Below are 12,125 nucleotides of genomic sequence, written 5' to 3'. Positions count from 1 at the left end.
GAAATGTGACAAATCACTTCAGCCTTTGGACATTCGTTTTTCTTATATATAGCGATAGACGGCACTTTGGCTTATAAAAGTCGAAATACCTAAAAAAAGAAACCAGCAGTAAGATAGAGACCATACAAAATACTGCATGCATGAAGCTCTTAGGCATCCTATATTCTGCGTAATGGGTCCCTGAAAAATCAGGATGGCTGGGGTATTTTAGGCAGCTAAGAAATCAAGCTTTTATATCAGTGATGTACTGTAACATTTTCAAGAAAGGCAAATTATACTTAATTGCTAATGCTATGAAATGTTCTATTGGGAGAAGTGAATGCAACCGTTACTTTGAAATTTGCAGTTAGAATTGTTGAAGATGGGCCAAGAGTGGTGGCTCACGCCTGTAATCCCAGCACTTTGGGAGGCTGAAGCAGGTGGATCATGAAGTCAAGAGATCAAGACCATCCTGGCCAACATGGTGAAACCCCGTCTGTACTAAAAATACAAAAAAGCCGGGCATGGTGGCACGCGCCTGTAGTCCCAGCTACTCGGGAGACTGAGGCGGGAGAATAGCTTGAACCTGGGAGGTGGAGGTTGCAGTGTGCTGAGATCGTGTCACTGCACTCCAGCCTGGCGACAGAGCAAGACTCCATCTCCGTCTCAAAAAAAAAAAAAAAAAAAAAAAAAAAAAATTATTGAGGATGGGGGCAACAAAGGATTTCCTTCTTATTCTGAAAAAAAAAAAAAAATGGTGGAAACCTTCAACAGCCAGTTGGTGCAGTGCATTCTTGGGGAAAGCACCCACTACATACGGTGAATGTTACATGACGCATCAGAGGAAATGAACACAAGGAAATTTTTTATTAACAATGGAAAGTTGGGGAATGTAGGCTATTGAGTGAAACACAGGCAAAATACCATTCTTTGTCATTTTTCACAAATAATCTTCAGTGGAAATAAATCTCCAATTCTTTTTCTTTTATCCCATTTAAGTGCCATGCTGTCCAACTGGTCTGACAGTAACTCAAATCACCCAGTCAGTAATCAACGTGAGCTGGACTATTGGGAGAGTGGCTCAAACCCATGTGGCAGTTCTGGAGTCACACACTGGACAGTCTAAGTGTCACACTCATCAAAACTACTGCCTCCTGGGATGCATCACATGTGGCGTCAATTACACAGTGACATTAAAAGCAATTAGCGCCACGGGGTTGACTGCGGATTGCTCCTACCAAAGTTATTTCTCTGGTAAGTGAACTCCAGCTCTAGAGTAGCAATAAGGACTTGACTATTGTAAATCCAGGCATAAGCCTTTCCTCCTCATTCAAAAAGATGCTGCATCTCCACCTAGTTTGCATTATAAACTCAGATTACTTTCTAAAATGGTTATAGTTTTCCCTTTGGTTAGAACCTCAAAGCTTCAGAGGCTTCTGTTGGTAGTTGGTGAATTAACTCCCCTAGTAACAATGTTCATGCCTGCTTTTTCTTTTTTTTCTTTTTTTTTGAGACGGAGTCTCGCCCTGTGGCCCAGGCTGGAGTGCAGTGGCCCGATCTCAGCTCACTGCAAGCTCCGCCTCCCGGGTTCACGCCATTCTCCTGCCTCAGCCTCCCGAGTAGCTGGGACTACAGGCGCCCGCCATCTCGCCCGGCTAGTTTTTTGTATTTTTTTTTTAGTAGAGACGGGGTTTCACCGTGTTAGCCAGGATGGTCTCGATCTCCTGACCTCGTGATCCGCCCGTCTCGGCCTCCCAAAGTGCTGGGATTACAGGCTTGAGCCACCGCGCCCGGCCCATGCCTGCTTTTTCTGAAGGGACCGTGTATCTTTATATGACACAGCTACCTGCAACACAGAGTAACTCAGCCTGGCAGAGTTTTCTGGAAGCATTAGATCACACATTCTGTTTGGTTTGCGTTTTTTTCTTCTCATTATTATTGTGCTACTACCTCTCTTTTCTAAGCTTCTTCAGCTCCTTCAATGGTTTCTTATTTCAACAGGCTAAGAGAGCAAAGGCATCTGTCTACTGACAGTATTGTCGCTTGTTCTTCACAAAGACCAGACCATTAGGGAGTAGCGGCGGAAACTAAAAGCAGTGCAAGGTTACCAAACAAGATTTCTCTTGCATGATTCTAATCCAAGGAAGTGGCTGCTTGTAGCATGGTTTTGAAAAAACTCTTAAGGATGCTTCCTACGCTTAAGGTGAAAGAGTACAATGATCCGTTACCTCGGCCTGGGGCATGGGATGGAAGAGTTGGAATATAATTTTGGCATCCCTAGAGGTAGTAGAAAGAGTCTCAACTGGGAATCAAAATTAGACATGACTTCTTATAAGCTGTGTTGCCTAATCTTCCCTGATTCTGTCTCCTCATTGAAAAAGACAGGAATAGTAATATTTTCCTTCGAAGTTGTTTTGAGAATCAAAATAAATCATAACATGAGAACATTCAGAACATGCTGCATGTATGTCAGCTGGTGTGTACTTTCTTCTGACCCATTATCTTGTATTAGATTTACTGCCTAAGTTCTCACCTTGATATCCAGTTCTCATTGCTTATTCTTTTAAGAAAAAATCAAGTCAGCCTGATTATAATAACTTTTAAAAATTATACAGTAGGATCTTTAACTTAGTTACTAAGGAATCCATTTGGTGCCCTTATTGGCACCTAATGTGTGGCTCGCTCAAGGTATTTAGAAAAGAAAAAAAATACTAATCAGCTACCATGGATGAAGCATGGACCAGCAAACTTGGTCACTGGCATGTTGTATAAATGGCTGCACCCAAAGTGTCATGCTACTCAGCTCAGCAAAATTGGTTCTTCAATTAAAGCTGAATGCAATTAATTATATTTAAGTGTAATGCCACCAAAAATCAAGTGAAACTAGGGCATTATGAGGGATCTTGACAAGGATTCTGTGCCTTTGACTCACAGTTTGAGTAATGTACAATATGTATCTGCCAATTTTTGGACCTTTCTGACTCACCATCGTTCTATATTAAAAATTCATACCTCACACCACCTTCACACTTGAATTTCTCTCTCCTTTCTTTCTTTCTCTTTCTTTCTTTCTTTCTTTCTTTCTTTCTTTCTTTCTTTCTTTCTTTCTTTCTTTCTTTCTTTCTTCTTTCCTTCCTTCCCTCCCCTTCCTTTCTTCCTTTCTTTCTTTTTTTCTTTTCTTTCGTTCTTTCTTTCTTTTTTCTTTCTTTTCCTTCCTTTTCTTCTTTCTTTCTTTCTTTCTCTCTCTCTTTCTTTCTTTTTTCTTTCTTTCTGGATCTCGCTCTGTCACCTAGGCTGGAGTGAGTGCTGTGGCACCCTCATAGCTCACTGCAGCCTTGAACTCCTGGCCTCAAGCCATCCTCCTACCTCATCCTCCCAAGGGGACCACAGGTGTGCACCACCACAACTGGCTAATTTTTTTTCTTTTTTTTTTTGGAGAGTCAGGGTCTCCCTGTGTTGCCAAGGCTGGTCTCAAACTCCTGGGCTCAAGCGATCCTCCTGCCTTGGCCTCCCAAAGTGCTCAGATTATAGGCATGAGCCATCATGCCTGGCCACCCATGGATTTCTGATTATGTGGCCCACCATGGAAATAACTTGAGTACTCCTTCAAATCTTGCTCTGATCTAACCAGTAATTAATCCTGTTACTTAGAATAGTTTACTTATATTTTTTCCCTGCAGTAATCAAGGCCATTTTTGGATGATGGTGGAATAAAACCAGTGATTTTGTGTTTCTTTTTATTGCTTAGGTGCCTGCTGCCCTTTGGGGGTGAAATTATATAGACTGGGCTCTAACGGCATCCGGATCTACTGGCAAGCCTCCAGGGGCTCTGCCAGTTACAGCACTGACCTCTACGGCTCCAAAGGCATTTTCACGTGCACCCCGAGTGCTGGCCTCAGTTTCTGTGATGTCACTGAGATACCCTGTGGGGATGTATACACTGTGATGGTCTCACCAGTTGCTGAAACAGGATTGAAGCTTACTTTCTGTCCAAAAAAAATATATTCAGGTAAAGCAAGTTATGACAGTTTATCTAAAACTAACCCTGAACTCAGATCTGTGAATTAAGATGCAGTCAAACTTATTTGCTATGTAGGAAGGGCACAGAGGGTATAAAATTTCTTTCTTTCTTTTTTTGTTTTTTTGTTTTGAGACAGAGTCTTGCTCTGTCACCCAGGCTGGAGTGCAATGGCATGATCTTGGCTCACTGCAACGTCCACCTCCCAGGTTCAAGCGATTCTCCTGCCTCAGCCTCCTGAGTAGCTGTGATTACAGGCACCTACCATCATGCCCGAGTAATTTTTGTATTTTTGTAGAGATGGGGTTTCACCATGTTGCCCAGGCTGATTTCAAACTCCTGACCTCAGGGGATCCACCCGCCTCGGCCTCCCAAAGTCCTGGGATTACAGGCATGAGCCACTACACCCAGCTGAAGGTATAAAATTTCTATACAGCACAGGCAGATTCTGGCTGTGGAAGACCCCAGAATTCTCTGGAATTGCGATGCTTTATTATTATTTAATTTAGAGATTATTTTCCCTGTCCCATGCTTCCCCTTCCTAAAAAGGACTAGGTGCTTGCTGCTTAACTAGTAAAGCAAATTTAAGATAATTTTCTGCTTTGAGATTTAGGGATAGATTTTTAACATAGTCTTATTGATAATGTTGGAAATTAGGAAACTTGAACTTTTATTTGCACAAACTGAGAATTGTGACTGAGGAAAAGTTAGAGGATCAGAAAAAATGAATTTATAAATCACAAGCCAGACTTGGCAATATGAGTGGGCAGACAGTCTGTGATCACAAAACATGACTGTCAGCAACTACCACCTCACTAGAGCTGGCAGGAAAACATTAGTAATTCTCCGCTCTGTGTTCCAGCACCTTCTGCTACCTTGCCCAGGGCACAGTCATACATTTTTCATATATTCCTAGAAGAAAAGAGATGATGCAGCCCTAGAATTTTGCAGATGAACACAGAAAAAAGAATATTGGCTCACGAACCCTTACTGATAGCCAGAATCTAAAATTTCCAATGATATGTAGGTGACAAGAGGTTCAGGATGGCCCTTGGTGATGGAAGGAGGACAGTTCCTCCCAAGGGGCTGTTCTCATTGTCCCTGGCTGTCATGCTCTGATTCCTTGTTTTTCCATTATTTGGTCCACAGGACAAACTGGCCCAAAGCATAGTCCTATGGGAAGGGATAGGAATAGGTTCCTGGAGTAAGGATGAGCTTTTAGGAAGATGAGTCTACAGCTCAATAACAATACTGCATTATAACTGCATAATATTTTATAATGTGCCAAGCAGTTTCATACTACAAATACCATTGAATGCTCAAAATATGCTATGCTGTAGTCTCAACATATTTCATTATCTCCACTTTATAAATAAGAAAACTGAAGCTCAGAGGCTCCCAAATCTCTATCTACAACTCTTCTCTTCTCCTGACGCCCAAATCCATATTCAGATTTGATACCTCCACCTGCAGGTGCCCAGGCATTTCAAACCCCTCAGGGCCGAAAGGAATTCCTGATCCTCTGCTGTTTCTGATCTTCCTTCCACTGTCCTTGTTTCAGGCACGTTAGCTAAAAACCCTGGAGTCAGCTTCCATCTCCTGCACCCTCCATATCTAAGTAGTCTCGAATTCTTGTCCTGGTCACCTTCACCTTCATAATGGTTCCTAAATCCAGATTCTTCTCTTCATTCCACAGCTACTGCTATGCCTCAGGCCCTCACTACCTCTCCCCTAGACTTCTGCACCAGTCCCGTCTCCCTGTCCTCACTCCAGCCTCTGTGCTGTTACCAGAGTTGTCATTCCAGGACACCGGTCCAATTGTGTTACTTTTATGCTTCCATATCTTCAAAACTTTTCCATTTCCCCATAAGATAACATTCAATCCTCTGGGCATGGTGCTCACAGTCCCTTATAACCTGTCCCCTGTCTGCTTATACCTGTACTGTTCAATACAAATTTAATATGAGCCATGTATGAAAAATTTAATTTTCTAGTAGTCATATTAAAAAAGTAAAAAGAGGCAAATTAATTTCATAATATATTTTAGTTAACCCAATATATCCAAAATATTATCATTTCAACATCTCATCAGTATAAAAATTATTAATAGATATTTTGTATATTTTTCATACTGTCTTTGAAATCTGGTGTGTCTTTTGTATTTATAGTACATTTAGTTCAAACTAGCCACATGTTCAATAGCTACTTGAGTGTCTACTCTACTGGACAGATAAATTGGTTTTTCGTGGGTTTTGTTTGTTTGTTTGTTTTTTATTGAGACAGGGTCTTGCTTTTTCATCCAGGCTAGAGTTCAGTGGTATAATCACAGCTCACTGCAGCCTTGACCTCCTGGGCTTAAGCGATCCTCCTGCCTCAGCCTCCCAAGTAGCTGGAACTATAGACGTGCCCTATCACGCTTGACTAATTTTTAAAATTTTTTTGTAGAGACAAGGTCTCACTATGTTGCCCAGGCTGGTCTCGAACTCCTGGGCTTAAGCAATCCTCTCGCCACAGCCTCCCAAAGAGCTGGGATTACAAGCATAAGCCACTGTGCCCGGCCTGAACAGAGAAATTCTAGGCTCATTCCACAACACCCATCCTGAGAGGACTCTATTCTCTAGTCTAGGCATCTGGCATCATTCACGCATGCCTGCTTCTGCCACACACACCTCCTATTCTATGTCATGTTCTGGAGCTACTGCTGTGCTCTTCTCTTTGCCCGGAATTCCACCCCACCTCCAAGAAGAGAATTCTACCAGCCTGAATTTTCCTTATCTGTGAAGCCTTCTCCAATTATCATAAGCTGAGTTAGCCCTCTCTCTCCCTCCTTTATCACCCCACAACACCCTTATCTGTACTGCAACATATTACTGTGAATTGAATGTGTGTTATTTCTCCTAATAAGTGATTATCTATTTGACTCCCAGTACGTAGCACATAACTGTTGCCTGATATATTTTAAATTTAAAAAAGAATGAATCAACGAATTCATGCGCCTGTGATCATACAGCTAAGTGAGTGATGGAAGTCTTTTGTTCTTTCTCCTGCTCCATGCCCACAATTTCACCCTTAGAGAGTCATTCCTCTGAAGGCTGGTTAGCCACGAGAAGTCCTTGTGAGTTAGACCTCAAGCTCTTTGATGGGATGCCATCTGAAGCCTGCAGCCATTTCAGCTTAGTAATATTAGGTATCTAGACTCAAGTTAGGAAATCCTTTGCTCGGTGTCCCTGGTAAAAGCCATACATTTGGGAGATGTTTTTTGGTTTTGTTTGTTTGCAATATCAGTGATGCTTTATTCTGATAATCAGGACAATATTGTAAATGACAATAACAACTAATATTTATTGAGTGCCATGTGCCAGGCACTGTTCTAAGGAGTTTACATGTATTAACTCAGTCTTTATAACAAACCTATCAGCTTGGCATTCTTTTTTTTTTTTTTTTTTTTTTTTGAGATGGAGCCTTGCTCTGTCACCCAGGCTGGAGTGCAATGGCACGATCTTGGCTCACTGCAACCTCTGCCTTCCGGGTTCAAGCGATTCTCCTGCCTCAGTCTCTTGAGTAGCTGGGATTACAGGTGTGCACAACCACGCCCGGCTAATTTTTGTATTTTTTGGTAGAGATGAGGTTTCACCATGTTGGCCAGGCTGGTCTCAAACTCCTGACCTCAGGTGATCTGCCTGCCTGGGCCTCCCAAAGTGCTGGGATTACAGGTGTGAGCCACTATACCCAGCTGAGCTTGGTATTCTTATTCTTACTGCTTTTCAGATAAATTGAGGCACAGTGAAGTGACTTGCCCAGATCACACTGCTAGTAGTATCTCCTTCTCTTATCATCCAAGTTCGTTCTTGTTCATTTTTTGGTTTACTTTCCTTTTATTATTTCTTAAGTTAAATCTTCACTATCTTAAATACATAAATGAAAGATTTTATTTTAAATGCTTGTGTTTTTATTACAGTAACTTGCTCTGGAAGTACACTTGGAATGGGTAAGTCATTTTTCTCATGGATAAAATAGAACAGGATTTTTGTTGCCCCATTTTGGGGTTACTTAATGAAGTCAGCTGACTTTTCAATTAGAAAGCAAATGCTTTCTTTCTTTGATACAAGGGGCTCCTGCTCTCTTATCCCACAAATTTGTCTCCCCATGATAGTGCATCTTCTCAGATTCCACCAGTTGAGATGAACTTCTTTGAATTCTGAAATATTTTCAGTATTCTAGGGTCCTACAGGAAAATGTAAATAGTTTTGGGAGGGGCAGCCGCTTTATCCATCACACTTCAGAAAGTGATTCCCAGCTCAGCTGTACATTGGAGTCACCTGGAGAGCTTAAAATTAACTGACGTCTGGGTTCTGTCCCCAGAAAGTTTGATTTAATGGGTCTGGGGTAAGAGCTGGGCATCAGGAGTTGTAAAAGTTCCTCAGGTGATTCTGAAGTATAGCCAAGGCTAAGAACTGCTACTTTAGAGACATGTTTCTCAAACTTTATTGTGCACACACATCATCTGGGACCTTGTTAAAGCCAGATTCTGATTTGGTTGGTGTAGGAAGGGTCTGAGATTCTGTATTTCCATAAGGTCCAGGTGATGCTGGTGATGCCGAGGCTGCTGGTCTGACCACACGTGTAGTAGCCAGGTGTTAGAATCTGTTAATGGCCTGCAGAGAGCTACGATGTTTGCTCCTGGTTTGCATGAGTGGGTATACCCCGTGGAGACAGAGGGTGCTGAAAGGGCAGTTGGAGTAAAGAGAACCCTTACTGCCTCCTCGGTTTTGCTCAGGGATGATCTTGTCTAAGCTATTTTGGTTGCCCCTGCAGAGATAACTCTTGGCACGGCAGTGGAGATGAGCAAATGAAGCCATGAGTGCTGACCCAGTAACGAGTATGCTGCCTCATGAGGAGTCCTTGCCGCAGCCTTTCAGGGGACAGCTTGGTCTGGGGCCTTAGGAAAAAAATCCCCTGGGAATATTATTAATCCCAAACTACAGAACTTCCCTCCCGCCCATCCCTGCCCCTCCCCTCCCCATTCAGACATGGCTGACTTTGAATGGTATGAGTCTAAATGAAGTCTTCCTGCTTGTAAACCCCACTGGACAACCTTCCAGTCGGGGCCGGTTCCCCAGCCACACCCCCTTCCACAGGCAGGAACTAGGTCTAGAGTCTCCACTCCCTATTCTCTGCCTGGGCTCCCTTCCTCTCCCAGTCCATTGCTTCTCTGAGCACAGCAGAATATACGCTTTTCGATTCCTGTCCGTCCCACCTGCAGGTCTGAAATAAGCACAATCCTTATTAATTTTTCAAGAGTTTTTGTTTTCTATGACTACAATAAGGAACAGACTTGGCTTACTGCAAACAAACTGTGAGGACACTTCTAATTATAGGAAAATCTCCCAAAGTACTAGAGACCATAAGCCCTGGTCTTCAGTAAAAGATACATGGACCTGGGTCTGCATTCTTTAATCTGCATCTCCCTGAGACATAGAGCTGTGGTAGAAGTGTGCTAGGTTCCCAGGGGAGAGGAGTGGTGTATGATATTTCCTTCCCTATGATTATGTTAAAGGAAGAGTTTCTAATAAAAACAAAAACATAAAAATTTTAAAAAGTTTGAAAAGAAAGAGTTTCTATGTGATAACAAAAAACACAAAAGGTGGAGTGGCAAGGAGAGCAGGCATGGTGGCTCATGCCTGTAATCTCAGCACCTTGGGAGGCCAAAGCAGAGGATCCCTTGAGCTCAGGAGTTGGAGACCAGCCTGGCCAACAAAACAAGACTTTGTCTCTACAAAGTGTAAAATAAATTAGCTAGGCATGGTGGCATGTGCCTGTAGTTCTGCTGTAGTCCCAGCTACTTGGGAGGCTGAGGTGAGAGGATTGCTTGAGCCTGGGAGTTCAAGGCTGCAGTGAGCTATGACAGCACCACTGCACCACTCCAGCCTGGGTGACAGAGTGAAACACCAGCCTCACCAGAGAGCTTTTTAGAAATGTACAGTCTTGGGCCCCATCCTGACCTACTAAATCCCCAGGTGATTCATGCACGTATTCAAGTTTGAGTAGCACTGCTTAGGTACTGCTCTTAAACTTTGCTATGTAATAGAATCTCCTGGACAGTTAATAATGAATGCAGAGGCCCAGGCCCTGGCCCAGTGAAGTGCCTCCATATTTCCATCAGGTTCCCAGGTGATTTTGATACATGTGAAGTTTGAGGAGCACTGCTTTAGGTCACTAATCTTCTCTTTTCTGAACATCTAGGCTTCAGCTTACCTTCACTGTTCCCTTCCTTAGCCAGGGCTCAGTCTTCAGTCTGAAATCTGCCACTCTCTTGAAGTAGATACTTGTAGAAATCCTGTAGGAGTCAGGCACAGTGTCACACACCTGTAGTCAGCTACTCGGGAGGCTGAGGTAGAGAATTACTTGAGCTCAGGAGTTTGAGGCCAACCTTGGCAACATAGTGAGAACCTCTCTGAACCCTTTTTCAGAGAGATGCCCTCAACCACATCTCTCTGGAAAAAAAAAAAAAAAATCCTGCAAGGCCCTCAAAAAACAAGAGTAAACCAGATTATCTGAGGGTTTCTAAGGTCATATGGAAGTCATTATATCTAGGGGGAAATTCTAAATTGCTGTCTTCAATTTCAGCATTTCCCCTCCCCAAACACAGGGCAAGTCCAATCAGGTCCCTGGGCTGACACTGGAGCCTCTGGATATGCTAAGGGGAGCCATGGGAATCTTGCTGGTCTAAGACTTTGGGTTTTCTTTGACTCTTGGAGTATCCTAAAGCTTTTCAAACTTTTTTTTTTTTGAGACGGAGTTTTGCTCTGTCATCCAGGCTAGAGTGCAGTGGTGCAATCTCAACTCACTGCAACCTCCACCTCTGGGGTTTAAGTGATTCTTGTGCCTCAGCCACTTGAGTAGCTGGGATTACAGATATGCGCCACCACACCTGGCTAATTTTTGTATTTTTAGCAGAGATGGGGTTTCACCATATTGGCCAGGCTGGTCTCGAACTCCTAGACTCATGTGATCCACCTGCCTTGGCCTCCCGAAGTGCTGGGATTACAGGCGTGAGCCACTGCACTGGCCATAAACAGACTTTTTAAGAGAGATCTGGATTCAAATCCTGCCACCATCACTTGCTCTTAGTCAAGTTGTGTAAATTCTCTCTAAGCCTAGGTTTCCTCATCTGAAAATTGGAGTAAACAATAATCCCTCATAAAAGAACATAAGGATTAAATGAGAATGTAAATTATTGGACACAATAATAGTCTCATAACAACTACTTAATAAATGGTAGTTGTTAATTCATATTCAGTTTAAGCTCATGTTACGTTCTATTATGTACCAATTATTAACATTTTAATGTGCTACTTCTAAGATATTTGCATTTTAACCTTGGTCCTCATAATACACTTCCTCATTGATTCTCTAACTGTGGTCCTGGGACCAAAAGCATCAGCATCAGCTGGGAACCTCTTAGAAATGCAATTTCTCAGGCTCTTCCACAGACCTATTGAATCAGAAATTCTGGGACTAAGGCCCAGCCTTCTTTGTTTTAGCCCTCCAAGTGCTTCTGATGCATGCTAAAGTATGAAGAGCATGGCTTTAATTCAAGAAAGCTATTTCGATGCTGGAAATTGATGCAATTTGGAAGGGAAAGGAAAAAAAAAAAAACAATTTGAGGTGATGGGGGCTCTAACAAGAGGTAGATAGATGGGAGGGGTTTGTGCCTGACATCACACCATGAGCAGGGGCTGGGGGTGTTCCTTCATCTTTAGGACTCAACATGTTTCAGTGTCACCTGCACATCCTGGGCAACTTTGAGGAAGTTTCCTGTCTGTGACACGCTTAGCAGCTAAACAGGTTTATGTTCTCTGTATAAAACTCCCTGAGTCATTAAAATTTTGGAGTTCCCTGAGGAGCACAGCAAGTTGGCCTGGGGCTGGAAAGGAAAGTTCTTTTGTTTTGAACCAGCAGTCTGGGATTAAAGAGGCTCTGGGAGGGTTCATTCGGTGAAGCAGGAGAGAGATTGCTCTAATTAGAAATTGCTGATCAGTTTGAACACTTGGTCAGTTGTCATAGTTTCAAGTTTACTTGCTGTGAAGTGCTCCAAAAATAGTATTTCAAATCAAAATACACATAA

General features: G+C 42.7%; 1 protein-coding gene across 1 annotated transcript in view; it reads left to right on the top strand.

The window, feature by feature from the left end:
• FNDC7 (fibronectin type III domain containing 7) overlaps positions 1-12,125 on the top strand; it is a 29,506-nt gene that overhangs the window by 16,250 nt on the left and 1,131 nt on the right. Inside the window, exons 9-11 of the mRNA XM_007977756.3 lie at positions 979-1,233; positions 3,728-3,988; positions 7,956-7,985. Coding sequence (XP_007975947.3) covers positions 979-1,233; positions 3,728-3,988; positions 7,956-7,985 — 546 coding nt within the window. The remainder of the gene's footprint in view (positions 1-978; positions 1,234-3,727; positions 3,989-7,955; positions 7,986-12,125) is intronic.

Source organism: Chlorocebus sabaeus, chromosome 20 (assembly GCF_047675955.1).
Source record: "Chlorocebus sabaeus isolate Y175 chromosome 20, mChlSab1.0.hap1, whole genome shotgun sequence".
NCBI classification, from domain to species: Eukaryota; Metazoa; Chordata; class Mammalia; order Primates; family Cercopithecidae; genus Chlorocebus; species Chlorocebus sabaeus.
Note: the sequence above shows the minus strand (reverse complement) of the source record. Positions and strands in the feature narration are given on the sequence as shown.